Here is a 22,564-nt window from a genome sequence, read left to right as displayed (position 1 = left end):
TACCTTCTTGGTTTCTTTGACCAAAACATTAATCACATGACAGATCCTGTGCCAAATGATAGATTTGGACCCCAAAGTAATTTGTTAACACAATAGCCAAAGTCTAATTGCAAAAAACAATTAGGCGAAAATGCTGTCAACAATCTTGTGTTTAGTGTACAATCTGAGTATCGGATGACCCCTGCATATAGAAGATAAGTTCTACACTTGAGCCCCTGGCACACATACATACTTGCTCAAACTTTGTGTGGTTGAATGTGTCATATGTAAATTATACTTTTAGGCACTTTTAAATGCAGGCCCAATTACCCAATGACTTCCCTTCTAGCTATTTGTGATCAGGGTATTGCAGTGAAGGTGAACCTTCCAGGGACCAAGTGCCCAAACTAAAAGGCTTTCCGTTACCAGATGTTACCTGGTGCCAGGGTAGGACCTCCGGGGGAAGATGGGACTTCTGCCCTAGTGGGGCGGGACTTCCAGGGCAGGACTTTTTCCGGAGAGGCAACTGAAGGCCTGGCAGGGTGCAGGGGGTGGAGAAGGAAAAGACGCACACCTGCTCCTCCTCTGTCCCACCCTCCGTGTGCTATGAAAAATGGCTTCACGCATGACATAGGTTTGCCACCACAAGGTTAGAGTGTTGAGGTAATCTTGAACAGTTTCTGAGATGGCTGCCCTGAGCACGCAGCAGAATTAGTTCTTGTTAACCAACCTGGAAGCATTGCCAGAAGGTGTTGCATATTTATGTTAAAATATGGTGACATGACCGAACTACCGTATGACGGTTCTTGTGTTTCCTATATTGTTCCATGTCGGTAGGATTGTTTTGTGAAAGTAAATTGTTCTAAAGTGGAGATGGACTTGTACTTGAATGAAGAATGTTTGAAATGCATCCCTTTATATATTTCAAGGATTTACGCATCATCTCTCAATACACCAGGCTCCCTGACAAAAACAAGTAATGCATTATATATGCTAATGATGACCATAGAGTAGTACGATTTAAGCTGTCAGAGTTATGAGGTTATCACTTGTGAGGGAATGTGGAAGGAAGAGACCTTTCAGGTGCAGGAAAGGGTGTGCATGGAGCCTAGTGCATTTAAAATCTGAGCCCTTCAGTGTTGCTTTTGGACACAAGCACCTGAATCTTCTTTGTTCTTGGTTGCAAAATAACAGTGATCAAAGACTTTGGATAGTTGGACCTATGAAAGTCCTTAAAGGTTCACAGTTGAAACACTTCATAGTGTTTGTCTTCTGTCCTACCTGAACCTGAGAGTTGTTGTTGTGTGCCTTCAAGTTGTTTCCAACTTACAGAGACCCTAAGACGCTAAAACTATAATGGGGGCTTCTTGGCAAGATGTATTCAGAGGAACTTTGGCATTGCTTTCCCCAAGGCTATGACTTGCGCAAAGTCACCCAGAGGGCTTCATAGTTAAACTGGCAATCAAACCCTATGACCCTCCAGAGTCATAGACCAACACTCAATAACCCACCATGCCATACTGGCTCTCCCTGCCTGAGATTACACATCTTATTTTCTTATGACTTGGTTAGCAGTTTCAGATTCTCCATTTTCAGCAGCAAAATACATTTGTAAAAAGCCCATCAGGTATTGGACTCTTCTACTGATGGGTTTTACTGATAGGTTTTAGACTTAAGCTTGCTGGCCTTAGATGTTGCCTGATAGTCTAAATGAATGACTGCTTTGAAAAATTTGCCCTAGAACCTAGCAACAGACGTACTTATGATAATTGCGTGCACATTGTAAAAGGCTGCTTTCATGAGGCATCTCCAGACTTGTGGTGCCCAGGGCCATAGTACCTCACAAAAATTTAAGATGATTGTCTATAAACACTGTTCTGTGGAATATCATCCAAAACCTTCTTGTTAATTGCTTTAAAAAGAGTGAAATCTGTGTAATTTAACCAGAGATCACACAGCCATAAGCGAAATGAGGGGCTGACAACTAGTTTCATTCCCCAGGCAAAAGGCAGGGTTGGTATTTTGGGGGGTACCTTTGCCCTTTGTAAAGCTTAGGCAATTTTACTAAGAATAAGAGCTGAAGACCATCCTGTTCAGAGAAGCGTTCCCAGGCATTGCATAATTGTCACTTGCTTTTTGTTGTTCTTTTGTTGTCTGTTTTATTGAATCATTTCCTGTATTGCTATGTATTTTATATGTATTATCCTACTAGAGAGGCCCCCTCCCCACCATCTTTCCCTTCTCCTTTTGTGTCATGGCTTTTCAGATTCTAAGCCCGAGGGCAGGGAACCGTCCAATTAAAAAGATTGTATGTACAGCGCTGTGTAAATTTACAGCGCTTTATAAATTAAGGTTAATAATAATAATAATAATAATAATAATAATAATTCCCTTGACTTACTTCATACCTGGAGGCTTTCAAGAAGATTGCACCAAGTCAGTCCATGTAGTTCATACATGGCTAAATGAGAGCAGAGGAGGAGCCTTCCCATCCCTTTCTGTAGGTGTCAGGGATTCCACCAGCCTGCAGAACATTTCTCTGACAGTCTTGTATCCCTTCTCCAAGATGAATGCCTAAGAGTGTAGTAGTATAGGTGTTGAATTGGCTGTTACTTGAGGCTGGTCACACTAAGCAAAGTTCCTAATAGATGATTGGTATGTGAAGTAGATAAACCATGAAAACACCAAGGATCTTAAAGGCTTAACCGATTTTTATAATAAGATGATCTCTCATGGATTATAGTCGACTTGATGCGCGTCATGTACACTTGTTTCATCATGGAGCAAGAACTGTTAGCTGTTGTTAAAATGAAAGTTTATTGTTGCTCTGGGACATAGAGGAATTTTCATTTTTGTGAACAAGATTAACAAGAGTCAACAGGTCATAGTTTGATTAAAACCATACAAATTAGCTAGGATTCAGACACTTTTGTAGCTCTTGTTTTTTCCTATTACAGTAAGTATGTATACAGTTGTCCCTCCCGATTCACCAGGGATCCATTTCCGAAACACATACACCCCCCACGAATCAGAAAAACTGCCGAGATCCAAGCCCCATTGGATATAATGGTGGCATGCTTGTGGCCTCACGGGTGCGCACACCATTTTGTCCCTCCTGGTTTGCTGTTTGCAGAAATTCAAGACCACAAACGGGACGTTTGCAAACTAGGAGAGACGGCTGTATATTAGGCATGCCTGTTTGGTTTGTGTGTGTATGTGTGTGTGTGTGTGTGTTCACACTACACCCAGCATATTCTAATTGTAAATAAAAGTTCTCAAGGATACATTTGAAGATGCTACAAAGATTTGTCTTCTATGGTCTCAGTTTTGTTAATTCAGAAACACATGCAACTGTATTTTGTTGTGTTTGTTCCCAGGTTTGCAGCCTAGATGGTTCATTGTTAAAGGCCTCTTTCAAAAAAAGAATCAGGAGTCAGTGCCAGAGAGAGTTAAGATGTAAACCCTACGGATTTCCATAAAGAGTTTTTGCCTTGAGAGTAATTTGATTTTGGAATAGTTGTTTTGTTTATCAAAACTTTTCACAACCTTCTATCTCTTAAAAAAAGGCTGCTGGCATAGTGATATGCACATAAATTTAAACTTTACTTACCCTTTGTTTAACTATTGTTATGAAAGGGAAACAATACTTAAATATTAATACCTGTATTGATTTTAATCATTATGTAATTAAAATGCCTACTAAGATATCTAGCAATAGTTGTTTCTTAGTCTTTTCTATATCATAAAGCTGTGTAATGCATATAGACAGCCTTTTTTAGAATGCTACTTAAACCTTACTGTTTTGCTTTTTCTATAGTAGATGTACTTTCTTGGTAGGTTACTTTAACTTTAAATAATACTGTATTTTTAAAAAAACCTATTTTGGTGTACATTAAATTTTAATTCCAGTTTAGAAGAAAGGGTTTTTTGTTTGTTTGTTTGTTTGTGGGTTTGTTTTTTTTTTTGGTATTTTTTACTTCAGTCTGAATTCAGTTTACTTCAGTTTTAACATTACATAGTGATTTGAGCATTGGGCTGTGACTGGAGACCAGTCTTGAATCCACGTTGGGCTCAGTGGAAACCCACTGGGTGACTTTGGGCAAATCAGACTCTCTCAGCCTCAGATGATGGCAATGGCAAACCCCCTCTGAAAAAATTTGCCAAGAAAACCCCATGACAGGTCTGTCTTAGGGTTACCATTAGTCAGAAATGACTTGAAGGCACACAGCAGCAACAACAAATTTCTTTAATACAAATTGTGAGCCTCTTTTTTTTCTTCTGTACTGATTAATAATTTTTCCTCAGTGTTCTTTCCTTCCTGGAGTGCTGTCTTCATTCAGTCATTTGTGTCTTAAGAGTTTTGAACATATTATTATGAATTTGATTTTTAACATTATTATTATTATTATTATTATTATTATTATTATTATGCTTTAAAGTACAGTGGGCCTTTCTTATCTGCTGGGATTTGAGATGAGGACCCCCCCTCTCCCCGTGGATAACAAAATCTGTGGATGCTCAAGTCCCTTTAAAAAGGAAAATTGTGTTTCTAATCTAAAATGGAAAATCAAAACTTGGTGTGTGTGTGTGTGTGTGTGTGTGTATATATATATATATATATGGGAATATTTTCAAGCTGTGGATGCTTGAGTCCGTGGATAAAAAATCAGTGGATAAAGAGGGCTGGCTGTATTGGCACTTCCTTCACAGACTCCAGAGTGTATTGTCTGGAGGTTGTTATGTTCTCAAAGGCACAAAAATATGAAATTTACAGAAACTTTAAAGGAAAAAATGTCCCCCCCCCTGAAAAATTTGAGAAGAATTAAAAAAACAACAGTACTCTTTATGGGTTGAAAAGCCACTTCGTTGCTTTAGGAATCATAAAATACCATATATATACAGGCGTACCTCACTTAATAAAAACTCTGACAGTGAAGCTCTTTTTTACAAAGTCTTTTGATGCCCCCCCAGCCCTGCCTTTTTTTCTTGTCCTCTGCCTAGTTAGAAGTTTTTTGGCAGCATTGATATTGGAAGGAAGGAGAAGCAGGGCTGGAGGAACACAGACTTCAAGTGCTAGGTTGCAGAAGCATGCCTGCAGTAAACATTACATAAAGCTTTAGCCGAGAAAAAGTGGGATTCTGCTTTAGCTAACTCTACTTTAACTGTGTACACCTGGTTACAGCAAGTAAGGTGAACAGCTGCCTCCAGGATCCCTTACTGAGTGTGTGTGAAAAGCAAAACAGAGAGGAAACAGGAATCAAGATAAGCATGTCTTATCAGCTGCCTCCAGCATGTCCCAGGCTGTCAGTTTAGCCAACAAAATGGAAATCATAAAAAACATGGAGGCTGATGGGAAAAAAATCATGCCTTGATGCATTTTGGAAGATGACTTCAAGTAGTCTCTAGAAAATACAAAGTTCAAACAGTTTTTGTTTACTTAGGCAAGTCTTATCTGATCTGGTTGTTTCATTTTACATGTGCATATTGTCAGTTCTGGTTAAAAAATTTGCAGTGCAAAAGGGCAGTCTGTTTCATCCTATACTTGCTTTAGATACATAACTGTTGGCATCCCCATTTGTCAGAACATTACCAATATGTACCACTTTTATCTGTATTAAAAAGTTCGTCAGGTAAGAAGTTGTGACTGCTTTCTCTGGCACATGTATAGTTATTAAATGTCCTATTGAACTCAGTAGAATTTGGTTCAAAATAAACATGATTAGGACCACACAGTTAGTAAACTGCATCTTGTGTTTGGAAGCATGATATAAAACTATACTGTACAGGATGCTTCTCTTTAAACAGTACATTTCAGAAACCTCTTTTATGCTGACAGGTTTAAACACAGTAAACCTAACTTTTAGAGTAGCCTGCTTTTATACTGTTCTCTGTGGTATGTTGTTGTTTTTAAAAAGTACACTTTGTTCTGTAATGTGTCACATTTTTAAGCTGGTACAAATGACTGTAATCTATGGGTTTAGTTCTCCATAATAAATCTAAACCTTGCTTCCCAGTGTATGATATGTGTTTCATACCCTCTATGTCAAACTGTGTGACACAGAATAGAGTACATTTGTTGTGTTAGAAGTGGAGAATGGCTAACAAATACAGAGAGAGAGAGAGAGATGCAGACAGATAGATTTGAACTACTTGGTATGGCTACTCAGCACACTTTGCAAAATTAGCGTAATATATTTTTCTGTTTTTAAATAGGGGAATGCAGTGGAACTTTCTTCTGGCTTTATGGTCATTTGACTGTATTAGAAAGAAAAGGTTATCTAAATCTTTCTGTTTTCTTGGCTTGAGCATTTTGAATAGGTAATCTAATTTTAATGGCATAGTGTTGAAACAAGATGCACTGATTCCATTGGAAGGGAAATTCCAGTGGATTTTCGTCATTTATTAAAAACACTGAAGGTGATGGTAAACCTCAGGGGCAGCTGCTAAGTACTGCTGTGAGTAATGTTGACTAAGGCCCCATACAGACAGGCCAAAATAAAACTGATTCGGGCCACTTTGGAGGTATGCTGTTTAAATGATGCATGCGCCCTAAGAGTTCAGAAGCTGCATCAAAGCTGCGCTCCAGTCCTTAGGACTGGGTCATGGCTTTGACGTGGCTTCCGTACTCTTAGGACGCATGCATCATTTAAATAGCATACCTCAAAGTGGCCCGAAGCAGCTTTATTTTGGCCTGTCTGTATGGGGCCTTAGGCAGATTTTGCAGGTTCATAATTTGAAAGACAAATGGTAAATGTTATTATCTATACCAGTGTTACAAAATGCTGCTATAAACCAGCTGAATTTACAAATGATGGCTAACATTGTTTAACTGATATTTACCAGTTGAATGTGCTAAATGTGATATTTTTGTTTTACACATCTTAGGTGGAATATATGTTGGTAAACTTTGACCATCAAAAAAAGAGAGCACGGCTGTCCTTAACTGGAGAAGAAGTTCTTCATACTCTGCAAGAAAAGGGTGAAAGGGTAAACCCCAAGTAAGTAGCAGCTACTTTTAGAAATGCACCCTAATTTCTTGCAGTTCATCTGACGTGCCTATACTCAAAGGAGATTCGTTTTCATGGATGGAAGGGGTGTCAGAACAGGGCAATGGACACTTTCATATGTGTAATCAACTTACAGGAATAACAGTCTATGGAATATCGAGGAGCTCATTTGCACTTGTTACGTACAGTATGACCCCCGTATCTGCAGGACTGATACCTGACGTTTTGCTTACCCATGTCTGGTAAAAACAAAAATACAGCATTCACTGTTAACTGCAGTTTCACTTACCGTGATAACCAGGAAAACAGACACACCCACCCAGATACCAGGTTGTATTGTATTCCTGGAATTTTTAATGCTGTATGTGAGGATTGGATAACATGTAGTTTATATGCATTCTGCCAAGTCTTTGTGATAAACAAATACATGTATGTTTTTATTTTTAATCGACACCAGTATTTTTCAACTAGGATTCTGTTCTACATGTCAGAATACTGTTTTTCAGATATTGTATAGTGTTTGTTATAAATTGGTGGGATTCCTTATAAATTCTAAATTGAATGTAACCTATTTTGAGCAAAAGCCACTGGATGAGTTTTCAGCTGTCTTGTGTGATTTTAAGTTGAATTGTTACTTAGAGTAACAATTGTATGCTGCTTTTGCAGTTGCTCAAAATATTTCAAATATAGCTTTATTCGCCTCACAGTCATCCAACACTCTGGAGACCAGAATATGGAAGCTACATGATTGAAGGAACACCTGGGCAGCCCTATGGAGGAACAATGTCTGAGTTTAATACTGTCCAAGACAACATGAGGAAACGACGTCAAGAAGCTGCTTCTGTACTGAAACAAAATGAAGCTGTTTGCACTGTCACATCATTTCCAAGGTTAGACTCTGTTTCCAAGTTGCATAAGAAAAGCAAGGTCATTTCAGTGAACTCAATGAGGGCTTTATGACTGGAACAAATACGAGTTGGTAGGTTGTTGGCTTTTTGCTCTGAGCTGAGAAAAAGTTAGCTTATGGTGCTTCCCAGCTAGTGCCTTATCCATTTAGTTCAGGTCAGAGGGTCAGTTTCATCTCTTTCTGACCCATAGTGGGCCATATCCTCCAAAACATACCAATTTCCCCATTTATCCACCACCTCCTTGCCCTCCTTCTCTGATAGTATCCTCCAACAGCCAAGTCACATGTTGTCTTTCCCAAACAAATCTATATTTAATTAGGCTGAAATGGCTACTTCCCTCCCTCCTTCATTACAAGACAGAGAAGAAAAATGTTGTCCCCTGTCTTCCACTTCCCTGCCTTGTAATATGCTGTCATTAACACCCAGTTCTGCAGTAGAATATCTGAATTGAGGTTGTGGTGACAACAGCATTTTACAGCAAGAACTGTTGGAAAAGAGGAGGAGGGTAAGTACGCATGATATACTTTGGCTACTGACTGGTGACAAGAGGGAGAGGAGAGCAAACAAGCTCTGCTGATGTGCATTCTCCTATGGCATCATTTTTCCTCTTCCATCTTTCAAGAGCGGGAAGAAAGGCAGCAGTGAAATTATATGATGGGGCAAGACATACTGTTGTAGCCCTCTGCTACTTTATAACATCTGTGAAGATAAGATGGAACCCATAGGCCAGCCACCAGGATGGTACAGAAGTCTTACAGCACTCCCATCTGAGGTGGTTCCTCCAGGAAGGACAGGGACTGTCATAGCTCCTCCTAAGCACCCCAGAGTACCTCTTAAGCTCTCTAGAGGTAAAGAGTCTTGAAAACTTCATATAATGGTGATCCAAAAGCATTCACTACAGTCAGTGGTGGTGAAACTTACAAAAAGGTCTGGGATACATAATCGTATTGCATTCTCTACTTCCATTCTCAGTTGGCGTAATTTCTCCAGTCACTATACCTAAAACCAGATTGGAAGGGATCACCCAGCTTTGCCTAGAATAAGGACATCACTCTACTAGGCAGTGAATTGCATACACAGGAACCTGCTGACTGCTTCAGAATGCAGCTTTTAAGCAGTTGATCTGGATGTAACTAATTGACATTGTCTGAACCTTGTACCAGAGACTTGTTTTTTGATGTAACAATGCTGTTCATAAAGTTTTTTTATTCATGTTTTCCTGCCTTCCTAGTAAAAGATGCTAAATGCATATATTGTACAGCATCTGAGAGGAAACATCTTTACATTTAAAGGAGATAGTTTAACTACCCTTTGCGTGTATGGTCAAAAAGTGAACAAAAAAGTACACTTTTTTTCTTTGAGAATAATGCCCTGTGTTGAGCAACTCCTTTGCACCTCAGTCAGGACTTTGGAACCACCAAGGCTAGCTAAAATCTCTGGATTTCATCTCTAAACTGATTGAAGGCTAGTTCAGAATGTATCTCTAAATATTTCCACTGCTATACATGAAAGAAAATTGGGCCAAACACAGTGTTGCAGTTTAGATTCCTTTGAAATGTTTATTTTCTTTTTGGTTTGTTCTGATGTATTTCTAATAAGTGTTAGTGTAATTAAATGAAGTTTGATTTCTTAGGTGAGATATTTAAAAATAATGACAGCTTTCTTGGAATGTATAGATTAGGTTGTCCAGGATTTACGATACCAGAGTATGACCCAACACCTGTTGAAACAGGAGCCTCCAAGTCTCTGTTCTTCCCAGATGAAGCTATCAACAAACATCCCAGATTTAGGTAAGTACATTTTAGAATTGTCTCTGCAGTACAGTGCAGTCATGGTTAATGTTTCCCTTTTAGTGTAATACAAAGCTTATCAGATAACATTTCACTTTGAAATTGGAGGAAGATATAATGTATATCCTGTTTATAGCTGTATACTCCTTCAGATGTAAATTTTGTAAAAGTGTTGCTTTGCTTACTAATACATGTAGAAATCTTGATTGCTTTTTAAAAAAATTGACACTGTTAAAATTTTATCTGCAATTCAAGTCTCTGTTAACCTTGGAGCAGTAGTTCAAATTCCTATTCTCAGTCGTTCAGATTCATATACCACCTTTTACCCTTAGGGGATTCTTCCCATTCCCAGGAAGGCCAAAGGAGCAGTCCATGATCACTGGGTTACTCTCTGTCCCAGCTGTTCAAGTCAGAAGCTAATAATAATAATAATAATAATAATCATTATCATTATCATTATCATTATTATTTGTATTCCGCTTTTTCACAAAAGAGTCAAAGTGGATTCCAACAATGTAAATAAAATATCAAACAATTAAAAATTACAATTAAAAAAACCCCAAACCCTAACCCTCCTCCAATCATAAAAACAGTGATCAACCCATAAAAAGAGATTAAACATCAACAAATTAAAAAGACGTTAATGCTCTAAACCACCACTGTTGCCATTGTTCCTTTTTCTCTCCCCTTCCATTTCTCTTCTGTCTTGCCAGTTGGTCAGGATTATTTCTCTCTATATCTCTCGCTAATGCTATTCAATAACTTAATCAGAAATAAGCATAAAGCTCTAGGCAGTTTCTTTTTAGGGAGCATGTCGGTGCTGCACTATGCGGTTGGCTTAGCACCAAGAAGGGACAAAGATGGGCGGCATGGAGCCGCCCATCTGTATCCCCCCTTTGTTAAAAGGAAAAAGGAAGAATGCTGATTTGGATGAGGATTTATTATAAAGTGCTGTAGATAAATTTAAGTCAAGTCAAGGAGCCTTCGGGTGAATTGTTCTACAGGTGGCAGCTCACCCTTAAAGAACTTAGCTTGGGTACATCCCAGTGGTTGTGGATTGTGTTTTTAGCCTTCCTGACTATGAGAGGTTGATACTTACTGTGAATGAACATTCTAGGAAGGCTGAAGGAGCAGCCCATCCCCAGCTGTGGCTCCATTTGGTTTGGAAAAAACAAAAAGAGCCCGTCAGTTTCTAAATATAAAATTTCATCTGAGTGATTCTAACTCGCACCTTGAAAGGCTAACAAAACTGAAAGGGATAGAAAAAGGAGCAGCAGTAACAATGGTTTAGAACATTGGTCTCTTGACTTGAACAGCTGGGCACAAGGGAGTAACCCAGTGTAATGGACTGTTCCTTCAGCTTTCCTAGAATGATATTTGTGATAAGTATTAACCTCTCATTTTAAAGTATAGGTTTAAAGTGCACTTGAAGGCAACTGGGTGCTATACTAGACAAGTAAATTATATTCAAATTGCCATCTATATTTGGGCTCAGTATTACTTGAAGGCACACAACAAGTATAAGCCAAGCCTGTTTGGGAAGCATTGTGCCTTTTTCCCCACAATAGTCTTGCTTCATTTTGTTGGCTGTTGCAGCAGCGGACTGTTAGGCTGCAGTATGGGCAAATATAAATAAGTACTATGGCATTTTAGAGACTGTAGTTGTATCAGAATGACATTTTTGCTTCAGAGAAGTCTTTGAATAAAAAACAAATGGAAACATGAATTTAGCTTTGCAGCGTAGCTGAGTTAAATGATAAGTGCCCAGTGAAATTCCTGAATGCAAAAATCATTTTAAACATGCTTTGTCTTGATATTTTTTTAAAAAGTTATTAACCACTAATACAATACAAATTATATGTGAATATTTGATTTGAGAAAGCATTCAGAAGGATTATTTTTTATTTTAGTACTTTAACAAGAAACATACGGCACAGAAGAGGAGAGAAAGTGGTGATAAACGTACCAAGTGAGTGAAAACAACAACTTTTCAATCAAGAAGATCAAATAGTTAGCAAAAGACTTAACTTCTTGTCATATGTCTTATGTAGTCTTTAAGGACAAGAATACTCCATCACCATTTGTAGAAACATTCCCTTATGATGATGGTGAAGCAGCAAGAGCAGCCAAGCCTGACCATGTATATATGGATGCCATGGGGTTTGGAATGGGCAATTGTTGCCTTCAGGTAAGATCAGTGACACAGTTACACAGTTGTTAAATTGAGTAATTGAATATTTTTGCTTTTTGGTAGAACTCTTGTGTCAAATCCATCGTTAAATTGGTTAAATCAAATTTCAGCTGCAGTAAATCTATGGCCCCATTCACACTATGTTTTTGTACCTGGTCTCCTTGGCCCAGTTAGCCACGATCGCATATCTCAGTGACATTTTGTACTGATTCCTATACACACTCGGGGTAGAAGGGAGGGGAGGAGGAAGGAGGGAGAGGCAGTGGTGCGGCAGCAGGGGGGTGAGGAGGAGGGAGGATGGTGCGGCAGGAGCCACACTCTCAGCCTCAGAAAGGCCATAGCAAACCCCCTCTAAAGAAATTTGCCAAGAAAAGTGGGAAGAGGAGGAGGAAGAAGGAGGAGGGAAGAAGGGGGTGGCAGTGCAGCAGTGGTGGGAAGAGGAGGATGGGGAGGGAGGATGCAGTGGTGGAGATCCGGACTGACGTTTCTGCCAAAGATCCAGATCCTTGCAGCACTGTAAAAAAGACTCGCTAGGTGACCCAGTGCCAAAAGCACCAGGTCAAGTGGGTTTTTTTGGTGCCTCCCCATGCAAACTGCACTAAGTGCAGTCAAGGGGAGTATGAACACCTATGAACTAACCCGTGTCCCACACCATGTTAGTTCATAGTGTGAATGGGGCCTATGTGAGCCAGGGTGGCATAGAAGTTTGAGTGTCTTTGAACTGAACAATTCTAGAGACCAGGGTTTGAATTTCCATGAAGACCTACTGGCTGGACTTGGGCAAGTCGCACACTCTCTCAGCCCTCAGAAAACCCCAATGATAGGGTCACTTTAGGGTTGCAATAAGGTGAAAGCAGCCTGAAGGCAAACAATAACAATAACAGCAAAACCTGTGGAATTGAATGGAACTTGTTAGTCACCACTTATTTCCCATTGATTTCAGTCTCTCTTCTCTAGTTGGAAGTAAAACTGGATCATGTCCTTTGTCCAATATTAACTGCAATTTCAGCTCCTTGTATATTTTAGTACAGTATTTTCTTAATTCTGCATTGCTCTTTCTTACTTTCTAAACCTTTTTACTGTTTTGCAACTGCTAAACTACAACTGTATTTGGAACAAGTTGACTTTGAACTCTATTGAATCTTTCTGAACTAGGGAAATAAAAATTAGGCTTGGGTCTAGGATTTCTGAAGGATTGTTGTTCTCCATATGCACATGTATACACATTCATCTTCCCCAGAGGCTTTTCTGTGGGTTTTCTTGCAGGCAGAAGTGGGTTAGAATGCTGTCAGGAGCTGGTGCTCCATTTGTGGAATACTTTCCCTAGGCATTCTGTTGATGTTACGTTGGTGCCAAGGTCTTTTTACTTTTCCAAACCTTTGCATCTAAATTCCTCCTGCTTTTAGATTTTTGAATATCTTTTTCAAGATAATAATAATAATAATAATAATAATAATAATAATAATAATAATAGGATTTATTTATATGCTGCCCAATCACTGGGAATCCGGGTGGCTATAGAACAGTAACTGCTGGTGTATTGCGTGTTTTTAACAATGCTATTTGATGCATATTTATTCAAAGGAACACGTTAAAGCTGTCGCACCATGGCTATTGTGCCCTTTCCAGGGCGCAAAAAGGAGCTGCTTTTTGTGGCTTCTTTTTGTGCCATTGAAAGGTTAGATTGGGGCTGCAGCATACAGTTGCTGTGGCCCAAATCCAGCCCAGCAATTTAGGGGCCGTCTGCACAGCCTCTTAGTTTATGCTAAAAAGTTTATGCTACAGCTTCTTTCACACATCCTTAAAGGTGATACAAATTCTTTTGCTTATCAATATTCCAGATTAACACAGCTAGCTGAATTCTCTTGAAGTTGGTTGTAGTATTTTTTTATGGTGATCACCTGCTCTTACTTAATTATGATTTGTATTGTTCTACAGGTAACATTCCAGGCTTGCAGCATTTCTGAAGCAAGATGTCTTTATGATCAGTTAGCCACAATCTGTCCCATTGTGGTGAGTGGTAAAATTTTATCCCAGCACATATATTATTTATAGACACACCAGACTACAGAAGACATCAGCGTAAAGCAGGTAGAGCTTGAGTACACGTCATTAGTAAAGATAACTTTTATTTATAAATAATTTAAGCACAGGACTTTGTGAAAATAAATGTTAATGGCTTTGCTTCCAGTATTGTATAGAAAAAAAGCCTTGTGGCACTCTGTTGTGAATACTTATGCTAGAACAAGAGAGAGAATTTCTGCAGGAGAGTGGATAAAGTGTTTATTTCAAAGCCCCTCTCTATTCCCAAAATGTACAGTCATCTGTGGCAGTCCTGAATAAGGCCAGTTTGAGTCATATGACTTGCAAAGAAGGTAAAGAACAACACAGGGTTAGAATATGTACTGCAGCTACAGTGAATAATTTGGAAGTTAGGCTGTGTAATGTATTGCACTATTGTCACTTCAAGGTTGAGATTGCTCCCCCCCCCCTCTTTCCACCAGCTCTCTTTCTACTAACTGAAGTGGCTTCACGCTAGTGGAAAGGCAATGTTGGATTCAATTAAAAATGAATTTGCAGCAGGTAAAAACAGCCTTTCTTTTAAAGAACAGGCTTTCTTTTTTTAAAAAATCTATGGAAATACACTATTCACAGAAAACATTCTTCATATCCTTTGATCAGAGTTCTTAGTACAGTATATGCTCTACTTAGAATTTCCTCTACAATTTCTTTTTGAATTGTGGAGATGTAGAAGGAGCACCCTTAAGGACAGAATACATGGCCGATTAGAAAGAGGTGGGGTTGGTTAGAAGATGCTGATTGGAGTTCATAATGATGTGAGTTAGGAAAAAGGTATTTCTGCTATAGTCAGACAATACTTTGTATTATTTTTATGCAGTTGGAGTTAAAAATGCATCTTGGATTTCAGAATACTGTATAAGATAGGTTTATATGATTGTGTATTTTTAAACTTTATGTGTTATGTATTTTCTAATATTTTAGATGGCATTAAGTGCTGCAGCTCCATTCTATCGAGGCTATGTGACAGACATTGATTGCCGTTGGGGAGTAATATCTGCATCAGTTGATGACAGAACGAGAGAAGAGAGAGGATTAGAGGTATGAGCCAGAACAGTCATGTAGTTTATATAAAATGTTTCAACAGTGTGTATCCTCAGTTATGAGTGTTTAAAATCAAATTTGTTAAAAATACTTAAAATTGTATTAGCTTGACTTTCATACTTTAAGTTACAGTGTGTTGTAGAAGTGTTCAACTTTTGATTTTTCCTGGATTTTGCTATGTTACAACCTAGAATTGACATAGATTCTATGTATTACCACTTGGTGTGTGCAAGATACCAAACTGCGAAGCTGCAAAAGATTTTTATTGTGGCACTATAAACAAAAAGAAACAAGTACTTTTTAGTTTCATAAGTGTTCATTTCCCTGTGTTAATACTTGGCAGAAATACCTTTGGTAGGCATTACAACTTCAAGTCTTCTTGGCCAAGTCTGCATCTGGATCCTATGATTTTTACCCATTCTTCTTGGGCAGAATTGCTCATTGGTTAACAGCCACTTTCAAATCTTGTCACAGATAGAGTTATGACTTGCCCATTCTAAGGCTTCAGATTCTTATTTGTAAACTACTCCAGTGTTCTGTTGGCTGTGTGTTCAGGGACATTATTCTACTGAAAAATTAACCTCTGCTATGGTCCCAAGTGCGATCTAAAAGGTTTTTGTCTAGAATTTAGCTCCTTCCATCTTGTCCTCAATCCTGGATGGTTTTCAAGGTCCTTCTAAGGAAAAAGAATCTCACAAGATGCTACGGCCACCATAATGTTTAGCAGTGCTCAGATGCATCTGAGAAAGTAGACTCAAGTCTACAAAAGCTCATGTTACCAGCTTTTTTTTCTTTTTGTTACTTTCAAAGATGGTACTTGATCCCTTGCATACTGATTTTCCAAACTGACACAGCTATGTCTTTGAAGAAAAATTGGTTTTTCAGGTAATTCATGAAGGATGCAGTATGATTTTGATCATTTTAGGAAGGCTAAAGGAGCCCCCCACCTGTGGCTGCTAAAATAAAAAGTAAGAAAGAAAAGAAAAAAGAAGGGATACTTCAAATTGCCAAATTGCAAATATAGTTACAGATTACATAATAAATTTTAATGGCAACATTTATTTCTGTATAGCCTTCCTAAAATTACTGTTAGAAAAAAAAGTACCCAACATGTGCTCATACGAATAAGTTAAACATGATGTTCTTCTAATATGAAAAATATGCAGCTGAATTACAGGCTTATATTTTATAAAATTAAGTACCTGTTATGACTGCTTAATGTCATCAAACACATATTGGCTCAATATAATTCATAGCCCATGGCTTCTATCTTGTATTTAAAATACAATAATTCTACCTTAATGTGGAAATATATCACTGAAAGCACATTTCTAGTTTCTGTTAAAAAGGTATAATTACCGTTTGTACCATGTACTGTCAAGTAATGTTTATAAGCACTAGATATTTTTCTTCTTAAATTACATAGCCATTGAAGAACAACCGTTACAGAATCAATAAATCCAGATACGATTCCATAGACAGTTATCTCTCTGAATGCGGTGAAAAGTACAATGACATAGATTTGACAGTAGATAAAGAAATCTATGACCGCCTAGTGAAAGAAGGTAAGTATTTGTACCAGTGTGACAGTGGAGATGTGTGCCATTGACTATTTCCATCTTAACAGGGTACAGTCATTGGACAGGGCTTCTTATGATTAACTTTGCAGTATCTAAGCTTTTGAAATTAATGACTCTGCAATACTATGTGTGCAAACTAATTTTCTGAAGAGACTGTCTCATCTAAAAAGTGAATCCTTTGCTAAGCAATAGGATATTCTTATGTACAGAACAAATAGTTCTGATCCCAGCCAGGAAGTGTATATCCCTTTTTATTCTAAAAGTTCTATTTCGTGTATTTGCTGTGATCACATTCTCAAATCATGCTTCATGAAATAACTGTAGACAAATAAGTGTTCACTTAATCTTTGTGCTCGATAGGCTTGTTTTCCTTTTAATGTTGGAAAATGTCCCAATGCCTTACTTTTTTAGGTATTGATCATCTTCTGGCGCAACATATTGCTCATCTATTTATTCGTGATCCACTGACTCTGTTTGAAGAGAAAATACATCTGGATGATGCAAATGAATCTGACCACTTTGAGGTTGTGTCTTATACTAATTTTCTTATATTAAATGTTATATATTTGTGCTTAATATATTGTGGTACCGTTGTAGGATATATAAAAAAATAAGTCAAGCATACAACTATGTTCAGATACACCAGATAATTATGTAGTTGCATTATTATTATTATTATTATTATTATTATTATTATTATTATTATTAATATAAGTTGTATCAAGGTTTATTTTAAAAGCAGACACCTTTTTGGAGTATTACATACTAGCAAAAGTGCACTGGGCAGAAGAAGTTGTTTATTAAATACATATAGTCAGATTAAAAGCCAGTGATGATTCGCAGAGATTGGATATAATTATGTAACAAGTTGAAAATGTGAAACCAATATGCAGAAAAGGCTAGCTCTTTTCTGCGAGCATTGTAGTGTAACATTGGTGCCTAGTTTTCCCATTGGTGCTGGGAAACTTTAAAAGATGTGTACATTGACCAAGTATGAGATCCCTTCTTTTTGGAGTAAAATAAGAGATAGGTTCTGTAATTAAATGTTGAACTGGAACTGGAAGGCCTAGATTCAGATTTCTACTCAACCGAGAACATTGGTAGGTGACCTGGGGAAAGAGGTATTGAATGCCAGGAATGGGGCAAGGAATATTTACTACATGTTTACTAGACCATGGAGGAAAAATGGAATACAAATGAAATTATTAGATATAAGTGTAAAATTATTAATGCTCTGCTTGATAAATAAACTGCTTTATCACATAAAGCTAACAATACTATAAATGATGCCTAGCAATTTTTTTAGCAAATTATGTGGCATTTGTGTTGTAATATGCTTAAAGTTACTATTGAGAGGATCTTATATCAGCACCTGGGTATTAGTATTATGTGGCTGCACTTTATATGGACCTTTTTTATTTTGCCCAGGCATTGAGTGGGGGAAAGGGTTGTAGTGTGACAACTACAAACAAACAATTCACAAATTTGATGTGTTTTTAATTTTTTAATCCAGACAACAGATATGCCTTTCATTTTGTTTGTTACCACATTTTAATAGATCTTACGCTTTGTATTTGGGATATTATGTATTCTATTTCCAGTATTATTAACATGAGTTTTATGGTTCTTGAGTGTTTTATTATCACATGTAAGACCGGATAGTTCAGTAGATGATTGCTTCTATTGTAACTCTCCAATATTAAGGTCATTTCAAAGTCTTGGAAGATAATCTTAATTGTTAACTGAGCATTTTGATATAATACTCATAATAAATATTCTATTTCTTACAGAATATTCAGTCAACAAACTGGCAAACAATGAGATTTAAACCTCCTCCTCCAAATTCAGATATTGGATGGAGAGTTGAGTTTAGACCAATGGAGGTAAGGAACCAGCATGTTCAATAGATGATTTGAACATGAAAATGAAAGTGTCTATATACAGCAGAAGTCTCCATTACTCCTTGTTCATTCATGCTCATTCTTTATCTTTTTAAAGCATTTTAGCTTCAGTCATATCATTAGTAGTTATTCTATTGATTTCAGAGCCTGGTAGGTTATATTTTGTTTCAGTTTTAGCCAAGGATCTCTTCAAGTCACAAAGAACTGGCACTTTTATATAATTGCTTAATTGTGTTACAACAGTATAATCTTGTATAGATTCTAATTTCTTAACATGTAAAATATAAATATGCATATTTCTGTAAATTTATTTTGGCCATACTGTACTCTATAGTAGTAGTGGAATTCTCAGAAGGATTATATAGCACCATATGTTTCTGCAAGGATACCTATGTTTGCTACAGAAGTCAGTTTCCAGTTTACCAAAGAAATACTATTTAGATGAGTGCTTGAAGAAGAGACATTCTTGGATAAATCTTATTTAATATCCTTTGTTAGAATCTATAAAACATGGGTGAGCAAATGAAACAAGTCCAAGGGCCAATTTTATGTCCAAAATTTTCCTTGGGGAACAGTTCAGAGAACCTGTGCAGTTTATTTAGAAGATGACTCGTAACTCTGAAGGCACCTATTTCAGAATTCAGAACAAGGGAAGTCCAGGGAGTATGGAGCAGTTGAGAGCTTCCAGCACAGTCTTGGAGGGTACTTGAGACCCAGGACTGCACTTTGTCCACCCGGATATAAAGTGTATGGTACTTTCCCTACATAGGTCCAGTACAGATGGCCCTAAAGGGGCGGCTTGACGCCACCCCTTTGATCGCCATATTGGGGCCGCAGCAACCACATGCCCGATCCAGTGTTTTCCCATCCAAAAAAGAAGCGGCAAAATGCCCTAAATGCTTTGGGCAGCTTTTCCACCACAGCACCAGCTTTTCAGTGTTCCTGCATAGTGCAGCGTATAAATGCTACGCCACCGGAGTGGTGCAACACTGCCTGCTGTCTGGGCGGTCTGGTGGTGTGATGCCAGCTTTGGAGCAGCATTGGGGCTGGCATCATCTAAACGCCATGCCCCCATGCCTCCTCCAAGCCAGCGTATTGTGCTGTTCTGTTTTGTCCCTTACTTAGCAGTATTGATGTCTCATCAGATTTTTAATCTGTACTGGTATTATTTCACCACAAAATTGATAGCAGTCTGTTCTGTAATATATGTTCTTCACTTTTGCCCCCTTCACTACTGGATGAAGATTCTCTTTTGCCTGAATGAAAAAATTCCCTCAACTTGCAAGGCAGACCCATTTTTTTTAGTGGATTCAGTCTTTCAGGATCAGGGAAACTCTATAACCAAATAAACATGGGTCCTTTTCAATTTATTCAGTACTTTCTGAAAGAGGCCATGGGTCCACAATCTACTCCCAATCTGTAATTCAGAGCAATGTATCTCTGAACAGGCTGTATGTCACATTACAATGTAGTTCATTTTGTGAACTTGTTTCACAGTTGTTTATGCATGTCTTGCAAGTATTAACTTTCCATCATATTTTTTGTTTCTCAATTCCAAGGTCCAATTAACAGACTTTGAGAATTCGGCATACGTTGTTTTTGTGGTGCTGCTAACCCGTGTTATTCTCTCATACAAACTGGATTTTCTCATTCCTTTGTCAAAGGTAAGAGTGACATATTCCTCTGTCTAGTGTGTTAGATTGCAGCTTTTAGGAATAAGAAAAGCTTTACATTTTTAAAAATCTATTAGTCTGTAAGGGGAAAATTGAGCTACGAAGTACATACTGTCCCCTTTTCTCACAGTTTTGCTCATGTTTCTGTGATTGCGAATGGCTTTTAAAATTAAACAGTATAGCTTCATGTGACTCTTTCTAACTAGATTTTTCTTTATACATGCGAATGAAAATTAAACAACCAGTTCCTATAAAAGCTGATTTATATGTAACTTAATTGCCCTTTCCCACTTGGAACCTTAGAAAGAATGTGTGACATTGAGAACCATTCTCTTAATAATGTGGAGTAAACTCCATAGTGAGTTTGTTTGATGCTGAAGTGCACATTACACTTAATGCAGGCTTCTGCGCTAAGCTTCCCTCTGTTAAATTCTTCATCCTCTTTGCCCTGTGCCCAAGTTAGATACCATATTCAGGATTGACATTCCCCTTGCAGCTGGTGCTGTTGATAGGAGTGGTTGGGGGAGGGGAGAGGATGTCACAATTGTGCAGTGTGATAATGTGAGCTCATGTGACTAACATTATGAATGTGGGAGAGAATTTGACACAGAGTAATCACTTGTGACTGCAGCACTGTTGTCAAAAATAATGTGTAATTTCTATCATTAGAGAAGAGATTCTGCAGTGCTGTAAACTAAAGGCAACCCTTCCAGACTCTCAAATTCTGGCATACATGTACTTAGGTCAAGGCTAATTAATCTAAAATCCTGGTCCTAAATACATCAGTTTGAAAAGTGATGCAGTTAACTTGTTAATATTGAGCTGGATTTAAACCTTGCCTTCCTATTCTGGAAGAAATCATCTGGATTTAAAGGTGGTTTTTACTAAGCTAAGGTACTTGTCCATTCTTTGAAGATTCTGCCAAACCATTCTGTGTTTGTTCAAAATGTATAAGCATGGGGAAAGTGACCTTACAGTGAAAAAGGATTTGTTTTATATTCCTACATTTTTGCAAGACACTTTAAAAACTGCTCATTAGTGCACTGTTGCCAGTTAGTTATCAGGATTATTGTGATATTTTTTCCTTAAAGCTCCAATGTCCTGGATCTATCATAGGTGAGCACTTGAGTTTCCTTTAAAAAAAATGTTTTGCCCAGATAATGAAGAGATCCTTAAAATGTCACCTATAAGCATCATTCAAAGCCTGAGTCAGATTGCATTTAAGGTTGGGCTGGCATAGGATGTTCATTTGTTAAAAAGACTCAAAATAATGTAGCTCATTCTCTTTGATGGTAGGGAAAATTGGTTTTGCTGGTAGAATTAAAACCCAAAATGTGGTGAGTTGAGAACTGAAAGTTCCATGAGGTGGGAGAGCCACCTGACAAAGAAAACTGAGGGTGACAGATGTAACAGACAGGAGGGGCAGAAAATGTGACCTGAGGAAAAAAGGCAGAAAAATATTAGAGAGGTATCTCATAGGAAGAGGGGAGATACTAGTGAAGAATGGGAATTATGCTGTAGTGTAGATGTTTTTGGACTGCAGTTCCCAACAGTCTCAACCACAATAGTCTGTGGTGAGGAATGCTGAGAGTTCAGCAACATAGAGAGAGGTGCACAATTCTCATTGCAGCAGAATCTCTGGACAATGGTACTTTAGCAGCCAAGCAGGTGGTACTGAGTTAAAGGGAAGAGCCAAGGACAGAGTCCAAAAAGACCAAAAATGAGACCAGTGATACTCTCATGTGAGGTGGGACAGGCATCACCTTCTTTTAGGTGGCCTTTTCCCTTTTAGTTATTTAGTTTGGGGAAGATTGTCCTAGCTGGTTGTCTGATAGCCTTCAGACAAATGCTTAAAAAGAGGACGTTTAGGGAGGCCTTTGTAATGGCAGGGATGGAGACTGATATTGATGTGCTGGCTGTTGAGCAGCTTGCTTTCTTGCTATCAAGTTTTATTATGTTTAATGGATTTTTATTCTATTCTTTTTAAAACTATATTTGGAGTAACTAAAAATCATATTCATATGCTGCATTATCCTGTGAATTCAAGATGGCTCACATTATGTTCCTTGCATCCATCACTTGTCCTCAAAGAGTCTGTACTAGCTTAGTCAAGTTTGCACAGAACACAGTATGCTTTATGGAAAAATACAGTTTTAAATTAATGTTCTTAAAATGAGGTCTGCATCACACCTGTCTCTTTTCTGGGCCATCCTTCCTCTACCCAATTAGTTGGAATCGTCTGAGCATCTTCACACATTAAAGTAGAGGAACAGTAATGTCTTTGTCTATAGGAGCGCCTTGTGATATGGGCTGTGTTAATCAGGATTTATTATTATTATTATTATTATTATTATTATTATTATTATTATTATTATTATTATTATTATTATTATTATTATTATTATTATTATT

General features: G+C 37.9%; 1 protein-coding gene across 3 annotated transcripts in view; it reads left to right on the top strand.

Moving 5' to 3' along the window:
• GCLC (glutamate-cysteine ligase catalytic subunit) overlaps positions 1–22,564 on the top strand; it is a 30,479-nt gene that overhangs the window by 2,208 nt on the left and 5,707 nt on the right. For all 3 annotated transcript variants that reach the window (XM_042472973.1, XM_042472983.1, XM_042472991.1), the window contains exons 2-12: positions 6,865–6,977; positions 7,694–7,876; positions 9,571–9,684; positions 11,595–11,653; positions 11,736–11,872; positions 13,814–13,888; positions 14,879–14,995; positions 16,425–16,563; positions 16,990–17,102; positions 18,369–18,461; positions 20,039–20,143. In XM_042472973.1, coding sequence (XP_042328907.1) covers positions 6,865–6,977; positions 7,694–7,876; positions 9,571–9,684; positions 11,595–11,653; positions 11,736–11,872; positions 13,814–13,888; positions 14,879–14,995; positions 16,425–16,563; positions 16,990–17,102; positions 18,369–18,461; positions 20,039–20,143 — 1,248 coding nt within the window. The remainder of the gene's footprint in view (positions 1–6,864; positions 6,978–7,693; positions 7,877–9,570; positions 9,685–11,594; positions 11,654–11,735; positions 11,873–13,813; positions 13,889–14,878; positions 14,996–16,424; positions 16,564–16,989; positions 17,103–18,368; positions 18,462–20,038; positions 20,144–22,564) is intronic.

Source organism: Sceloporus undulatus, chromosome 1 (assembly GCF_019175285.1).
Source record: "Sceloporus undulatus isolate JIND9_A2432 ecotype Alabama chromosome 1, SceUnd_v1.1, whole genome shotgun sequence".
NCBI lineage: Eukaryota > Metazoa > Chordata > Lepidosauria > Squamata > Phrynosomatidae > Sceloporus > Sceloporus undulatus.
Note: the sequence above shows the minus strand (reverse complement) of the source record. Positions and strands in the feature narration are given on the sequence as shown.